Raw genomic sequence first — 18,435 nt, 5'->3', positions numbered from 1 at the left:
TCCTTCTTGCAAAGCACACTGTGCTCTGATTGGTCGGCTGGATCAGTGTGTTATGATTGGTCGAGCGCTTCGAGTGTGTTTGGGAAATGTCCCGCCCCTTACCATATCCACCAGTTTAAAACACTACTAACTAACTCAACCAGGCCCCGCCCCTTTATTCTGCGTATTAATTATTTAAATGAGGAATATTGAAACACTGACTCTGATATAGAGAATAACCGGAGCATTTTCATGCTCAAACAGCAACATTACACACTAAAGAAAGACGAACATGGAAAACAGCACCATAGGACTCCTTTAAAGAACTTTTATTAATAAAATAGCATTGAAAACTTCTTACTCAACAAAGAACAGACTGATAGTATGTATTTTTTTAATGTGTTAGTTAAAAAAAATAAACTTGTGTTAGTTTCTTTTCGATTAGATTAGCAACTTGTAATTTGGTCAAGGCAGTCCAAGCTTTTGCATAGTATTGTGTTTTACCCTAATACTGATCAAACTTTAACATCTCATTAAACTAGCACAGGCTAGTCTCATAACATCGGGTCTCATTAAACACAAGCTGTTTGAGCTCACCTGTGAATAGCAGCATTGCAGATACTGGATATTGAGGCAAACACACCCGTCCCATAGACCTTCTCCTTGGTCTCCCTGCAGTTCCCTGGACACTTCACAATAAACTCTTGGAGATTGATCTTTCCAGCCCGCATTTCACATTCAATTGCTGGAACGACTGGAGAAGCAGAATCAGTGTCAGAAGAATGTGGAAAACATGCAAATTACTATTAGCATAGACTCTCAAAAAAAAAAGTAAAAAAAAAAAAAAAAGTTGTCACTGTCACTCTTTCAGTAGCTACTAATATATACCATTTAGGTACTAAGGTGTACATTTGAGATACTAATATGCACCATTTAGGTGTAAATAAGGTAAAAAGGAGTACATTTTGAAAGGGTCCCACCCGTTGAAGCTACCTTGTTTTTGCTTTTTGTTCTTTCCACTTGGCTTTGCTCCACTGGAAGTCAGCAGAAATGCTAGGAACATACAGAACATAATGCAAAAGCAAATTACGAGACAACATTATCCAAGTTATTACGTTCTCTGAAATCAAATAAGACCAATGTAAGACTATTCCTGGCATATTTTCAGAACTCAGAGTAGTAGTAAAACTGTAATCCGAAATAAAGCGTAAGGGCTTTATCTCCCTAATACTCGTTTCTTCCACCTCTCTGATGTTGAACGGGCTGTAAATTCAGCTAGTGTTTTGTCTTGTGGACGTAATGTACACATGTGAAACCGCTTATAGTAGCGTAGAACATCACAGAGACTCTAAAATGAATACTTTTCTTTATATTTACTGTTTATGAAAGTATATAAATACATATAAAGCCTGTGTCAGATTTATATTTAACAGTGAAATCAGTGACAATAACAATAGGAAACCACAGAATTGATGCTAAAAATTCAGCTTTGATCACAGAATAAATTACACTTTACTATATTTCTGTCAAGACCACTATCGTCAAATACAATTGGCCATTAGCATATAGTTTGGATTGGCGGTATGGTTCTGTTCTAGGCAAGAACTCCCTGCGCATCAGTGCAGTCTAGCATGAACAAGAGCAGCAATAACCCCCCTTAGGGGAAACAGAACAGAACCAACATGAATGTATTGCAGATATCATTAATTCAAGATTTTAAGTATAACATAATTTGAGAATTTATTCTGATTCAAAGGACACTCAGAAGGCCAAATCCTGACTGGAGACAGGAGGAGCTGGGGAGGGAGGAGGCTAATTCGCTCCTGAGAAACGCGATAGCTGCTGATAATACTGAAGGAGCTTATATATGAATACAGTGATAGGCCTCGTATTCCTACAGGTAGATGTGGATCAGCTGAGAGTCAGCTGATGCAAGCTTGACTAACGTGACCTGGCAGAACTAACGCTACACTTAATATTCACATAGAAATCATTTAGGAATAATAGACTTTTGGGTAGACTTGGCCACACTTGTTTTTTAAATGACCCTGCTATAGCTATCCAGAGGCCAAAGTTTATTTTTAAAGTATATTTAGTATTTTTTTGATAACTGTTGACCTAGAGAGTCCTGAGAATTGTGCCGCAGAGGTTTTAATCGAAGTTGAGCCAAAAACCTAGGACTAGCTCACCAAAGTTGTTTTTTGAAATAATCTCCAATATTTGAAGAACGATTCGATGGATGGCGGCAGTCCTAGAGGCAAAGTTGCTCAGAAAGAGGAGTTCTACCATGCGGTATGATGTGAATGAATGTCAGTCGTGGGTGTGTGTGAAAAATGACACGATACACAATACTTTACACACGTGAAAAACGTGAAGGCGCAAACCCCTAACCTTGTCTGAAAGCTGCTCAAATTTCAAAGACACTGGATGCCAATTTTCAAGTCAATCGGACGAACGGTGAAGTAGTTATAGCCATTTTATGTTTTTTCCTGTTTTAGCGCCACCAAGTGGCCAGTCGCCACGTCCTTTTCAACGCGACCACAAAATGAGCTCTTACATAGGTGCGCTGAGTTTGGTGAAAATTTCTCATTCCGTTTACGAGTTATAGCCATTTTTAGTAAAAGTGGCTCCTCCCACTTCGAACGTTTTGGCGGCCCCTAGGGGGAAGTTTTATTGAGAACTATTGACAATCAGACTTCAGAGAATCTTGCTGCACTGGTTTGATTCCGATCGGGCCAAAAACCCAGAACTCGCAAATACCTGAAAATTTGGTTTAGGAGTTATGAGCCATTTTGTACTTTTGACCGCTGTAGCGCCCCCGTCAGGCCGTTCGGGGCGAGCATTGGTGACGTTGTAGGCGGTGAGAGTACTACCAGCCCTCAAAGTTTCAAGTCTCTACGACTTACGGTTTGGTCTGCCCACTCACTTTTAGGGGAGAATGCTGATCCTTCAAAAATGTAACAATTACAATAGGGTTACAGGGCTACGCGCTTGAACCCCTAATAAAAGGTCATGTCATTACACCTTTAAGTAAATATACCTGTTTTCAGAAATACAATTTTATATATATAAAAAAAGAAAATCGTAAAAAAAACACCTACCGATAAAGACAGCAGTGAGAGTCGATTTACTCATCTTGAGCTCCACAGTGTAAATCTGCTCAAATGTTTTCTTCAGCCTCCGTATTTCTTCCTGTAATCCAACAAAGGAAAGGCTTTGGAAATTTTGACAAATACAAAAATGAAATGTGTGAATGAATGCAAAAGTCAGGTTGAAGCAAAGCGTGGTGTCAAACTGGAACACGATGACGAGTATGAAGTTAAAACAATACTTATGTAAAGTACCCCTGTGTTGGAACCCAGTGAGTGGAGGCGGGGCTCATTTGCATATTCATAGACCCTAAATGAGGCAAGGGTGTCGAGTTACATTCAAGATATTTTAAGGCATGAAGAAATTTAAAAAAAGGTTAAATATGTCATTTTGGTGATCAAAGATGAGTTTTAAGGGATATAAGGATTGACTACAGGGGGACTTTAATAGAACGAAAGCATTACCAAACTCAACATAAGTGTTAACAACAACCGACAAAGAGAACTGAAAACATAGGCAGAAAAATACACAGCCAAACTAGGAATATTAACGACACACAGCAGAATAACAGAATCATATACCATGACAACTAAAGACCGGCGGGACTAGAACAAAGGAGACTGAGTAGAAACAGTAGAACAGCAGTAGAATAACAGGTTTTACAGTAATCATTGGTGTCAAAAAATATGATCTACTATTTTTAAGAGTTTAAAGCCTTGTATTGGCAATGAAGCTAGCAGAATGTTAAGATGGCTTTCTCTAAACCAGTAAACCAGTCTGGTTACAGGAAATGTGATGATAACTCATCAGACCATGTTATATTTTAAGTTCCCCATCTCAGGGATCCAGATTTCGTGCTGCATTCATGGTGTATTTTTGTGCACTAGTCTTGGACACAACTGTTTTTTTAATGGCAGCCCTTTCAAAAACCCTAGCTTTATGAAGCCCTGTGGATATTCTGCGGCTCAACACACACGCTGCCAACCTCATCAGGGTAACAAAGACTGCGAAATGAAAAGCCAGATCAGTCATTTCTCATCTCAGTGATGGCATTATCTCTGAACTCAACCCCACTGCCTGAGACACACCCTCACGAAGAAGAGCTTTATTCAAGTGTTCTATTAGTATACTTCTTTTAAACTAAAAATAAGAAAGTATACTTTCAGTCTACATTTTATATACTTCTCAGAATATACTTTTTTGTACTTCTCAGAAATATACTTTATGAACTTCTCAGAAATACACTTTAAATTCCACTTAAGTGTACTTGACTTATACTGAGAGAAAAGTGCAAGTATATTTGGCCTGTACTTATACTCAATCTTTTGATCGAGATATACTTAAAGTATAATTAAGTATTCAAAGTATACTTGGCTTGTAGTTGTGTTAACTCTTTTGATCGAGTAGCTTATTAAATATACTTTCTTTTACATAGTTTTTCATATACAGTCTAATGAAACTTACATTGTTTGAAAATATTGATTAGAATATTGAATTTACTTTAATTCTACTTTACTCTTTCCCCATTATTGACGGAATTTTCCAGCTATCCATGTTTTCACTGTTATACAATAGGGGGAATCCCCGGATCAAAACACAGGAGAAGAAGAAGCTGAAACCAGTGATAGAAGATTGCTCACTCAAATGTAAAATAATGTGATCATCAAACATTAAACAGCGTGTAAATCAAAACTGCTTAATGTTACCAAATGAAATGTCGAACCCATGAAGAGAAAACGACTGTGAAGCTTCATCAGTTCAGATCTCCTCCATCTGTGTTTGATCATCGTTCTGAATCTGATCAAGGCGTAGTCTTTGACAATTTTTCTCAATTTTCTAAATTTTTTTTGTTGTGATTTTCTAATTTTTTTGTGATTTTCTCAATTTTTTTGTTTAAAATGTTGCCTTTATTTATGAAACTTACCGACATTCAAGTGTTGATAAAAAAGGATGCATGAAGCTAATAAAATGTTTTTAAAATTAAAGTACATTTAAAGGTATTTTTCAAGTATAAAAAATAATAATATCTACATTTGAACATAGTAGTATACTGCAAATGCAAAAATAATATATAAATAGTAAACTATAAGTATAATGTTATGTTCACTTAAAGAAATCGTACAAGTATACTTGGAGTGTAAACTACTAAACTACTAAACTAGTAGTTTACTGCGAGTACACTTCAGTGTGTACTTTCATAAACTAAAACATGTACTACTTGTATTAAAATGGTAAACTACAGGTACTAGTATACTTATTTAGTTCACTTGTATTACAGATGCATTACAAATGAGAAACCTTGTTGTGTACTTAAAGTTTACTACTGTTACACTTATAGTACACTTAAACGTATACTTTTGTATACTAAAAGTGGGCCAATTTAGTCCCAAGCAGTATTAAAATAGTACACTTACAAGTTTACTACAAGTACACATTGATATTAGTAGACTTACTACATAAAGTATACTTAAAAATATACTTGAACATTACTTAAGTATACTTCATAAAATTAACTTGAAGTATACTTCTTTTTCGTAAGGGCGGGCCTGATTTACTATAAGTTTGCATGTACAAAATTTTTTTATAAAAAGAAAACATACTGTAATTAACAGTACAGGTAGAGATATTGGGTCATGGGTTGTAAAAATCTTGTGGTTTCCGTGAATGAAACTGTAATTTCAGAAGCCGCTCCAAACATGCATCAAATAAAGGGATGCCAGATGGGTTATATATATATTGAACCCAGAGGTCGCGATAACAGGACATTTTTCCGTCATTGACAGAATTTGTTTAGCAGTGATGTAAAAATCTAAAATCGGTCCGTCATTTTGAAAGATTACACGGAGAATGATGTATTGTAACGTGTAAGTGTAATTCTAACCCCTGTCCACTCAGTGGCGAGTGGCTCTTGTGGACTATAAGGTTAATGTTAAAGGTAGGGTGACCAGACGTCCCGAAAAATTCGGGACAGTCCCGAAATCTAAGCTGTTGTCCCGAATCCCGAATCCGGCCCTAATTGTCCCGAAAATTATACTAAAGCAAATTCTTGAGTAGTTATTGTCTGATAAAACATTAAAAACTGTCCGTGGAGGTTGAGTCGTCCTGCAGCCAGCCGCCGCCGGCTGCTCATTGGCTGCAGCATCTTTTTTTTTGTGTCTTTTTTTAAAGTTCTACAAAGATACCGTAGGCGCGAATTATAATGCATTGATAAGCGAGCGCGAGTTGTCGCAGCCGCGAGTACAGTGAATGTGCAGGCAGCCAGTAAAGGAGTGATTGATTGGTCGCGGCACTGTGTGCAAAAAAAAACTTCGGCCTAATGTCTGATGTTGGGTTACACAAAGCAAATCATATACACAATTATTTAGTTTTCTTATTTAATGACCGACAATTTCGTCATAATAATAATTTTGGCATAAGGCTTATTAGACTATAGCCTGAAATGTCTGATTTACGCACTGTTACAACAGTCTTTTTTTTTTTTTTGGTCATAATGACATTTGAGTTCATGATTTTAATGTTGTTTTTTTGTGGCAGACTAAATATTAATGACAGACTGTTGATCTTTGAATAAAAATATGTTTGGTTCAGGTGTGAAAATTCATTTTATTATAGGCTATGTAGTCTAATATCATAGTAGGAAATGTGTGTTGGCAGTGCCTGTACACAACCATCATAAAATGATAAAAATCCATCCAGTGTTTTCCATCTCCTTATATGTTTTCCCATCTCAAATCAAGCCGTTCGATCTTGTGACGTCACACGGTCAGACGCCCCTCCCACGATTGTTGATTGACAGCAGCGTTTCAACACAGACCCGCCCTCGCTCGTGAGCGAGCTGTCAATCATAGTCCGCGCGGTCATTGTTGATACGCTGGAGCACTGTCTATGAGCAGAATGGCGTCTAAGCGATTGTGGTGTACTGTTCTTGGGTGTAATAACGAACACGGCATCATTTTGATGTTCATAAATCCAAACCGCTGAAGACACAGTGGCTGAGTTTGTTTTCGAAGGGAATATTCCCCACGATCAACGTCAATGCTTTCATGTTTGCGCGAATCATTTCACACACCAGACTGCTTTACACACGAGGGTCAGTAACGTTATAAAGCTGCTCCTGAAAAAAGGATCGGTACCAACTATTCGTGTTCATGCTGCACCTCCAGAAGAAGTGAGTGTCACGTTTCATTAACCTTTATATTAATATTTATATTAATCTTTGCAAAAGCGCTTGCATGCTTCACGATGAATGTGGCTGTTTACACTCAGGGTACATTACGTCATGTTTTCTATGTACGACGTTCTCAATATAATTCATAATCCCACGTTTATAATGAACAACGCGTTATGGTTATTGTGTTATTGTGTTACGGTGTCCGCACAGAACAGAGGGGCGGGGTGAGCAAAGCTCATTATCATTTAAAGACACATGCACTGAAACGGCGTGCTGAAAACAGAGCTGTTTTTGATTGAGAAAACAGAGTGTTTTCTTACAATACTAATGAGAATTTTTAATTAAAGTATATTACAAACTTTTAATTTAGACCCTAAAGAATCATATTAGCTTGTACAAAAATGGCATTATATGACCCCTTTAAAGAAATCGTTAAAATAGTCCAAGTGACTACAGTGGCTCAACCACAAGTTTATCAAGCAACGAGAATACTTTTTGCGTGCAAAAAAACAGCAAAAATAACGACTTTATTCAACTCTTCATTTTCGTCTGTGTGTTTCTGAGTGAGTTGACGTAGTGTAACAGCGCAGCGCTTCTGGGTTGTACGTCAGAATGGAGGCTCACTATTGGCCGACGCTGATCATGTGTGTGATGCGTGTGACGTACAACACAGAAGCGCTGCGCTAAAACACTACGTGAACTCACTCAGGCCCACGTGTAACACGTTCAGCTGATTGGTTCTTATGATAATGAGCTTCCGTTTATCAGATATGCTGTGTGTGCTTCATCTCTGCTCATGTTACTTGAATGTGATTAGATTTAGAAGTATAAATTTAAACTGTTAAATTATATAGAGCGATCGTGTCAAGCGATTAAAATATCTGTTTTTCTTTCGAAGATGAACGAAAGTCTTAAATGGTTTGGAACTACTGAAGCGTGATGACAGGATTTAGAGTTTTTTGTGGGGAACTAATTAATAGACAATTTAAAAATGTTTTAATAATTTAAATTTAAATAATAAAAAATGTTAAAAAAAAAATGTATCCAGCTTCTTCAAGTTTGCATGGCGTGTGACATTTGGAATGTCATTATTTTGTGATTCTAGGTAAGATTTGTATTAAATCAACGTCTGTGCCAGTCTTATTTTTGACACAAAGTGTAACAGCACGTCTTTTTCAGTTCAGCTACATTCAATTTGACCAATCAGAGTCAAGCTTTTCAAGTCAAAATTGAAGTAGACTCGAAGAGTTGAAGATCTGCCTCAGAAGTTACTGGTAAGTCTTAGTTGCTGTTTGCATAAATAAATCGCTCACCGTTTAGTTTTTCCTAGGTGGACAGGTCTAAAGACTGATAAATCTGTTTAAAATCTATGTGGAGACATTTGTCTGTCTTAAAACAACTATAAAACATTGTCCAATGCTTCCAAAACACAATTAGTTATTATAACATGTACAACATTACATAAACATTCGTTTTATTTGCAAAATGAAGCTGTGTATTTATTTATGATTTCCTGAACAATTTGGATTCATTGTTATGATGTAAATGAAAGTTTGAAAAAAACATGATATATATATAAAATGTATATATTACAATTTTTTTGTGAAATATTAATGTTTGTTGTTTTTCAGAGCAGCTGCTATAGAAGAAAAACTGAAGTCTGAGTGCAGAGACAGTGAAGAAGAGAGTAGTAATATGGTTTAATCTCATATCAACTCTGTTATAGAGATCTTTGAGGCCTATTGAAAGGGGATTGAGGAAAATGTTAGCAACGTCTCCATTTCAGGGGTCCAGTTGTGCTTCCTTTGAGTCATTCATGTAAAAATCGGATTATTTAATTGTTTTTTAGTAAAGCTGGAAGTCACTTGTCCTAGTTGTCCTGGCAAACAATATTTTGCACAACTTCTAATTTCCTTAAATCTTTGCAACAGAGGTGAAGAGAGAGCATGTTAGCATGATATTTAGTTTAAATAAACCACAATTATCAATATACACCCTCTAATACTCACAGCTTGCTTTATTGCTGATAATAACTATATCAGTGAGTTTTTGATTGAACTCTGCTCACTGTAAGTTGTGTTGGGCTTCTTCTAATCTCATGTTCAGTGTAACTCATAGAGTTCTGTATAGTGACGACAGACAAGAGGATAAAAGACACTCATGTCCAGCTTGATGAGGATATAGCCAAAGCTTTTAAAGGTAAACTGAGAAGACAACACAATTCTAATGCATATCTATGCAAATTATAATACACATATTCAAACATGGATACAAAAATGTTAATCATTGGTTAATTCTATATAAACTCTTCTTCCCTTTCGCAGACCCTGTGATAAAGTTCCTGTGATTGAAGATGAAGATGTGACCTTCGAACTCTTCTGTTTCTTTGGTTCAGACGTTTGTAGGCCTGAGTTTGTACATAATGCATTATTCACTTCTGCACATTGTTTTTCTATAACTTTGTGATGCTTTACTTTTCAGTAATACAGGTAAAACAGAAATGTTCTACAAAAAAAAAAAATATATAAAAATATCTCTGCCATAGCATTTCACTGATCTTTCATGTATTATAATACATTTTGTTCAAGAGATTATATATGCTGCTGTACTTTTTTAATGTACTCTAAGTATTTACTTTGCAATGTACACAACAAGATAGTATACTAAAGTGTTCTTAATTTCAAAGTGTGTGTCTTAACATTTATTTTAAATTATTTTTGCACTTTTAATATACCATTTTGAATGCTGAAAAAAAAAAAAAAAACAGCTTTATAATTGGAACAAATTCACTGGAGGCGAGTTGAGATGAGGACCCAAACGCAAATTTAATCATCAAACATAAAACAAACATAAAAGAAAAGCATAACCAGGCATGGAAAACTCTAAACTAAAACAAGAACACAAAACCAAGACTAGAAAACAAGAAACCGGATACGGGACAGAGAACAAACAATACTGGACCAGGACACAGGGCAAACATGAGACCTTGAATACACAGACTAATTACAAGACAACACCTGTGAACAATGATCAGATTAACCAATGACCAGACACATGGCAGGATCACATGACAAACAGGGAATCACATGACAAGACACAGAAACATGACCTAACCCACACCGTGACAATAATAAGCTAGTAGTGTAATGCTAATACATTTCTATTGAGCTGAAATGCTATTGAAATGTTCTTGAAGCACATTAAAATTAAGCTTCAAATATATTCTAACTGTAGTTTAAGACAGATGAAAGTATATTTTAAATGAACTGAACAGAAATACACTTAAATTGCACTAAATGTACTTGAAGTGGTTCCATTTTAGCACAATTTAATATACAGTATTAAAATATATTGCGAATAGCTTAAAATTGATCCGAAGCGTAACTTGAAATACACTTAATATACTTGAAGTTGTTTCAAAGTAATAAATTTAATATGCACTTTGTATAGTATCATTTAAATAGATTAAGTGTCTTCAAAAAAGCACAATTTAAATATACTGTATTTCCCTTTCACCGGGGTAGCTTGTCCAGTAAGTTTGTGAATAAAAATGAAAATGTGAACGAAAACAGAGCCTATTAAATGTCTTATTATCATTAAAATGTGAAAATTAAAATGACAGGTAATAATAGATTATGACGAAATATTTACGACCCTGTCCGTTGACGAGCGATGTGAAAGTCGTAGGCGACCTCTGGTTGACCCTGCGGATCTGGGCTGAGTTTCCCATACGTCATAAATCACTGCTGAATACCGTAGTATGACGCATCATTGAAGACGTGAACTAGTTAATGCACAGCAGACTGGTAATACACATGCGCACTCTTCAAAAACAGTGCTTTAAATCTCTTGACAAACTAAAAGACGTGACATTTGTATGTATTTGAAATGAAAGATATGGATTGTACTGAATGTCTTGATTATTTTGCTCAAGATAAAGATTTATTAAGTCAAACAAGAAACTCTGCTTCTGACCACAGGTCGAGATCTGTCTTTCCAAACACACACAACTCTGCGATGCCGTTTGCGAATGTTCGTTTGAACTATGTTTTCGGGAAACACCGACTGGTTGAACTGCTAATGATGATTTTGGGAAACACACCTTCGTAAAAGTGTCCTCGAAAGGGATCCCTGGTTATATATGGAAAATACTTTAAAAGGCTAAGCATTTGGCTTTACACATAGGCTAGTTTTTGTGTCAAAAGTATACTTCTAACCATATGACCTGCACACGTCACAGTAACTGGTTTGGTGGGCATTGGCGCAGACCCTGACCACTATTACTGTTCACATATGGGTTTCTTTCTTAAAATCTGCATGAAAGTGAAGTTGTGCTTGTCTTTTCTCCTCTATTGTGTCGTATATCCAGGCGAAACGCTTCTGGAACAAGAACAAATGTGGGCGGGGCTTGATTGTGTCTGTGGGGAATTGATTGGATGGTTGTGGTTTGCTATTGGCTGATCTCATGTGAGTGACAGGTTGCCCCGCCCACATCATCAGAGAAGAGAAGAGATGCTGCAAGAGGAACTTATTCTGATTCAAGATTATTAAAACAATAATGATGTGCACCGATAAATCATTTATAATAAACACTGCAATATTCCATTAAAAAATTTAAATTGTCAATTTTGATTTCATGGAGACTCAACTGGTGAGCGGAGCTAATGTAAATAGCCTTTGCCAACATCATGAACATCATTGAAAAGTTCAGGTTCAGTGTGGTTTGTGCCGTTCACACTGTCATGAGAAACACCAGATCTGAGTCACATGTGAGCAAAACCATCGGATCTGGGCCACATTTACCTGCAGTCTAAGTGTCCCGCAGAGACTCTGATAACACACACTCATGTGATATTCAATTATCTATTGTGATCAACCATTTTAATAAAACGCTGAACATGATGCGCTTTTGTCTCGTTCAAACGAATACTCAATTCATCACAGGTGTGCTAGATAAGACAGACCTAGGTTTATCTTCAGATCTGCTTTTCTCAGCTCCTGTGGTTCTGGTCTCCTTCAGCGAGTGCTTCATGATCTGTGAGAGCTGTCAGTCATGGACACGACAACACAATTACCACAGCCTGTTTTGGAGAGTACGTCTGGCCTAATTATTTGTGTAATTAGTGAAATTCACAACGTAATTTTCGGGAGGAGTGAACCCATCTAATCTTTCAATGAACTGGCGGAGCCGATAAGCAGCCGCTCACCTCGCTCCGGCATCGGCTGTCCTGGCGTCCCTCCTCCTCCCCAGCTCCACCTGCTTCATTTAGGCATCTCGCTACTAGTGGTTTTTTGATGGCCGATGCCGATGCCGATATCTTAGAGAGCAGGGTGGCCGATGGCCGATGGCCGATATATATATATATTTAATCAATTAGAAATAAATTAGAAAACAAATCTTTAAAATAAACATGCTTATACTTTAGATGGCAACTTCTTGAATCTGCAATCCTATTACAGTTTTTTTCACAAATAAAGTAATTGTTTAAAAATATATGAATATGTGAATAAAAAGGACGTAAACACTGTAAGATTGCACTCAGTAATCTGGTGCGCATTTGCTGAATGTTGACGGTAAATGAGATTTTAGCCTGATTGTTTGCCTTTTCTGTTACAAATAATATAAAAGCAAACGCTTTTCTTTTTCACATACCATTTACTTTCTTTGTTTACCAGTTCTGTCTAACAAAGTATTAGACTGACAGAGATCTTAAACTAATGAAGACGGAGAATGTGAGTGAGCGCTGTGTGATCAGGCGCTGCCGTTCTCTTCTCAGGCCTGATGTTCTCAGCGCCACCCGTCAAAATAAAAGTCCGGAGCACAGTCAAAATAAAAGTCCTGCTTCTAACACATCAGCAAATCAGAAAAACTTATCGGCCGATGCCGATATTTTAAAAAGGGCAAATATCGGTCGACCACTACTTGCTACCATACTCATCATCCGAGCATTAGTGTTCCCACGGGGGGGTTTATCTGAGCTCGAGTTGAAGCTGCCCCTCCACTGCGGACAGCAAGCCAAATACTCTGAACCTTATTAGCTTAAAGATTATATGGGCAAAGGATCTCGTGAATTCTTAGTAAATCACCTTGAATACACTCATGAAGTGTACCTGTCATTTGAAAGACTATACAAGCAAATCAGTACAACCTTAACAACCTGAAGCCCTATTCGGACGGTAACTGTTTCTCAGGGGGGCGTAAGGTATTTTCACCTTTTACAGGAGTTAGTCTGTGATTTTATTGCCGTCTGAATCCAGAATGTCAGTGTTTTTCTCCCACTAACTGCATAAAAAATCCCTGGCCGAATTACCTACTGTTTTTTGACAAACACCAAGATCGTGTGGGGATTTAATTGCCGTCCGAATCCACATCTCTGAGTTTACATGAAGAGATCACTTCAAAATCCTTTTTGATCCTTTTTGTTATTTGCATGCATTTTAAAGATGATTATGATTATTATTATTATTTATTAGTGAAATGCTGGAACGTTTTTACAAGAACAATATTTCATCAACACTCCACCTCAGCGAACAAAAAGGAGAAAGAGAAAAAAGCACGTAAACATTTGAAATGGGGAGTTATTGTGACCGCAATATATATGATACAATTTTAAAATATGTAGGCTATTATGCACAACATTAAAAATACAAACCAAGCAGCTTTATGTTCACCTCATGTAAATAAGAGACAAAATTCATTTGTTTCCGCTAATTTCCATATTTTTAAAATAACATCATTTTGAGATAAAATGTAAGGATATCAGAACCATTTTGAATATAGCGTACACACGACTAGCTTCCTATTTTTAAAAATGAGAATTAAATAATAAATAGAACATTATTTTCCTATTATTAAATTAAATAGGAATTTATTCGTATTATTCCAAGCATTTGACATTTTATTTAAAGCAGACAATCATGTGACTGACCACGTGATCAGCGGGTTCGTGGAATTACAAAACTCGCTCCTTCACCGTCAATAAATCCCAATGCATGAGTTTTATCACTGAGGTGCCATGCTAATTTATTTTTACAGACGTCCACATGAGAAACATTTATCATGCGAATAGGGCTACGGCGTATTTGTGGATCAGACGGGTGAGAAGTGTTATCCCAAATCCACCGTTCTTCATCATTTAATTCATGCATGTCAAAGTCATGGACATGAATAATGACATGTACAGTTAAACTGGTGCCGCACGCAGTAGATTACTGTACACTGCACATCATCTTCACCATAGTGAGTGTTAAATACTGTAGTATTTAAAGAGCAGTATCTGCTTACCCTGTTAAAACCCCTGCGTAACCAAACTGCACCACTTTGTGACACGCAAAGGCCTTTCTGCCCCAAAACAGACCGAGTCCGTCTCCATTAACCACCTCAATGCATCTCGCTGTGATTGAGGCACTTGCTGAACTCAAGCTGAACTCGTGTGAACTCACGTTGTGTTTCAGGCGCTTCACCACATACAGCTTTATTTTCTCTGTGTCTGTAATCATTGAGTGCAATCATAACACACAGATTATGGAGGAATTCTGAGATCAATGAGCTTCAGCTCTTCTTAAAGCCCAGGATGAGCAGAGAGAACCAATGACCACACATGAAAGAAAACCTGTGACACACTCAAACATCATAAAAGGAAACTATACACATTATTCATCCATCCATTCTCAGAAGCGCTTGTCCTCTGTAGAGACACTGTGGATTTGAATTTACACCACATAAAGACAAAAAATAAGGAACAAATAGCAAAATGGTAAAAAGGTTTTTTGAGTCACAAGACTAGTGTTCAGATCAGGGGCAGCTGGTACCTTGAGCCGAGAAATCTCCTGAACAATCACGTCTAGGAAACAGACTAATATCCCATAATCCCCATCTAACTGAAAGCATTACTGCAGGAAAAGCAGAACAGCTCAAAGAATAAAAATACATTGAACCCACTTTATATTAAGAGTCTTTAACATTTAAAGGGATACTCCACTTTTTTTGGAAATAGGCTCATTTTACAACTCCCCCAGAGTTAAACAGTTGAGTTTTACCGTTTTCGAATCCATTCAGCCGATCTCCGCGTCTGGCGGTACCACTTTTAGCATAGCTTAGCATAGATCATTGAATCGGACAAGACCATTAGCATCTCTCTAAAAAAACTGACCAAAGAGTTTCGATATTTTTCCTATTTAAAACTTCTATTTAAACTCTTCTGTAGTTACATCGTGTACCAAGACCGACCGAAAATGAAAAGTTGCGATTTTCTAGGCTGATTTGGCTAGGAACTATACTCTCATTCCTGCGTAATAATCAAGAAACTTTGCTGCCGTACCATGAGTCCAGCAGGCGTAATGATATGACACAGCGCCTGAAAATAGTCCCCAGCTTGGTAACTTCCAACGTGACCGGGATTAAGTTTGTCTAACCTATTAGACCTATTTTCAGGCACACAAAAAAAAAGCTATGCTAAGCTATGCTAAAAGTGGTACCGCCAGACCCAGAGATCGGCTGAATGGATTAGAAAACGGTAAAACTCAACTGTTTAACTCTGGGGGAGTTGTAAAATGAGCCTATTTCCAAAAAAGTGGAGTATCCCTTTAAATTGATAATTTGATACAGTTACTATCGTCACAAGTTCCGTCATTGCCAACATAGTTCAACAATTCTATGTTTCCCCCCAAAAAATGTTCCAAGAGACATGTGCTTCAAACAACAGAGGTGTGAACATGTTAATATGGTTTCGCAAAAGTCGTCACTCGTTGGTTAGTTTCTCCAACGATGCGACGTACTATGGTAGTTAATCAGCGAGTCACAAACGCATGCTTGACACAACTCACCTTAACAATGTAGGGTTGCTATGGAGTTCTGAGTGTTTTAGTGTGTTGTTATGAGGTTTATCTCTTGCGTATGAGTGTTCAATTAAATTAGGGGGAGGGCCATTCTCATTACACACAGCATTTGATTGGACAAACATTTCTAAGCACATGTTGAGTTATAGTCATCTTTCTTTCCAGATGAGGAAGACTTCATTTTAAATGTGTACTCAAGCAAAAAAAAAATATTTTCTCAACTTTTTTGGAGTTTACTAGCATATATATATATATAGGCCCTATCATATATTCTTCAACATTGATGGAATGGAAATAAATGTTATGATGTTATTTCCACCAATGTTTGGTCCAGATCTTGATTTGTCAATGCAAGAGTCCAGCACTCTGTGAAGTCTCCTCCAGCACATCCCAAACACTCTCACCGAAACTAAGATCTGGACTCTGAGGTGAACATGATTCTTCATTCTTCTCACAACCATTCTCTCTCAGTCTGAGCCTTATGAATCTTCACATTATCATGCTGGAATATCACCATGATGGTTGCTTAAGAGATGAAAATCTACACACTCAATCAATTAGAGTTAGAAGAACTGTTGCCAAACATATAAGAAACATAATAATCACTGCAATACTGATCCAATCATAGACTCTTAGGTATTTGCCTATTTAAATCCAAACAGTGACCTTTTTGACCGGGCAGTGATGATATAGATATATATATGTATGGTAATAATAAAAGTTGACACATATCATCCAGACTGTTGGGACAGCTGAACAAACAGCAGCAGGAGAAACACAGCAGTCCTCAAACTGCAGACATGTCTCTACAGAGCTTCCCTTCACATCTTCACACACACACACACACACACACACACACACTCAATACAAGCCTGATCAAGCTCACAGCGATTCCTCACATACTGCTGCTGTAAACACACACACACACACACACGCGCGCGGATGAGAGAGATTGTTCTTCTCTTCTGCATGATGGCTTTAGGCTGCAGGTTCAGCATGTCACACATCTACCCGAGAGTGAACTTATCCTTATCCGAGCCCAAATAAACACTACAATTCCCAACAGAGCACACACACACTGACTCTATGTGATGCGACACTGTCTCTATATTTACTTGGAAAAAAAGTATCGGATGAAAACATGTGGAGAAAAGACTGAACCACAAACCTGCAGGTAATTCAAACTAATATAAAAGTGTTTGCGTTTTTCCTCTCAGAGAAACCGAGTCCACATGAAAGTGTGTGAAATGAGCGTCGATCTTACCTTTACAGCTACTCGGCTCACGCGCACAGAAACTCCAGTCGCGCGCGCTGCTGTCAGTGTGTGTGTGTGTGTGATGCTGGAGGGGGGAAAGTCACTGCCTCCTTCAGTCCCACCCTAAACACACGCACAGCTGTGAACAGTCATCAAGGTCACGATCAAAACTCTCCATAATATACAGTATGTGACTCATTCTTGCTGTACAGAACATCAGCATGTTTTACTCTCCAGCCTGTTTGCTGGCCAATCAGAAATTCAGAAAAAATATATATTTTGGGAAATTAAACCAAATTAAGATTTAGATTTAAATATATTTATTATAAATAGCTCAATGAATCAATTTCAGTTTTATGACAGTCAATTAAGAGTAGTGACACAAACTAACACAATATGTTCCAAAAAGATTTTTCTAACATTTCCATAAAGTTATGAAAACGTTATATTCGAATGTTCAGTGAAAAGTTCTTAATTTTATTTAAAAAAACGTTTTTATTGGTTATCGAACGTCGAATCAAACATCAAACAAATATCATTCTTCAAACATTATGTGAACGTTACTTTTGAATAGAACGATCTGAAACAAATAGTAATATTAAAAAATTGTTAGGCGAACATCCAACTAAAACATTTCATGAATGATGTATAAATAATGTTTTTGTGTGTTAACGTTTTGAGAACATTATTAAAGACAAGATAATTTTTAACAAACGTTGTATTAACGTTGTCAGTGATTCAAAAAAGCCAAACCCGTTTCACTCTCAAGGAGTCCAATAATACAATATCATGATGTCGCAGAGAGACATAAGCGCTTTCAGCTCTTTTATCATCGGTACAATGATGCGCAAAAGTCTTGGATATGCAGGAGTGAAAACAGATTGAAAAAGTGGTCTGTAGTTTCCTCACCAGTCTAATCAAAACCCAACAAAGTGGTGATAGAAGTTTTTTACACTAAGTTAAAATAGCAATAGATTTTATTTAAACAATGTAAAAATAGGATTTTCTTTGCAATAAGTGTAAATAGTAGTTAGATGCTATTTACACTTATAAATAGTTGGAGATACTATTTACACCTCTGTGTTGTTGTACATTAAATGGT

General features: G+C 37.0%; 1 protein-coding gene across 16 annotated transcripts in view; it reads right to left on the bottom strand.

Annotated features, from left to right (window-relative positions):
- The window catches only part of vit (vitrin), a 40,974-nt gene extending 23,566 nt beyond the window's left edge, over positions 1-17,408 (bottom strand). For 14 of the 16 annotated variants that reach the window (XM_084093442.1, XM_084093444.1, XM_084093448.1 and 11 more), the window contains exons 1-4: positions 17,343-17,404; positions 3,081-3,171; positions 973-1,032; positions 577-733 (exon numbers count right to left, since the gene is read on the bottom strand). In XM_084093442.1, the coding sequence (XP_083949568.1) occupies positions 577-733; positions 973-1,032; positions 3,081-3,114 (251 nt within the window). In that variant the 5' untranslated portion in view covers positions 3,115-3,171; positions 17,343-17,404. Of the gene's footprint in view, positions 1-576; positions 734-972; positions 1,033-3,080; positions 3,172-17,342 lie in introns of all 16 variants that reach the window. The other 2 variants (XM_084093434.1, XM_084093441.1) reach the window with 1 other exon arrangement.
- Between the last annotated feature and the right edge of the window lie 1,027 nt (positions 17,409-18,435).

Source organism: Abramis brama (genome assembly GCF_963993115.1).
Source record: "Abramis brama genome assembly, chromosome: 19".
NCBI lineage: Eukaryota > Metazoa > Chordata > Actinopteri > Cypriniformes > Leuciscidae > Abramis > Abramis brama.
The sequence above is the reverse complement of the archived record's forward strand: the minus strand, read 5'-3'. Positions and strand labels throughout refer to the sequence as shown.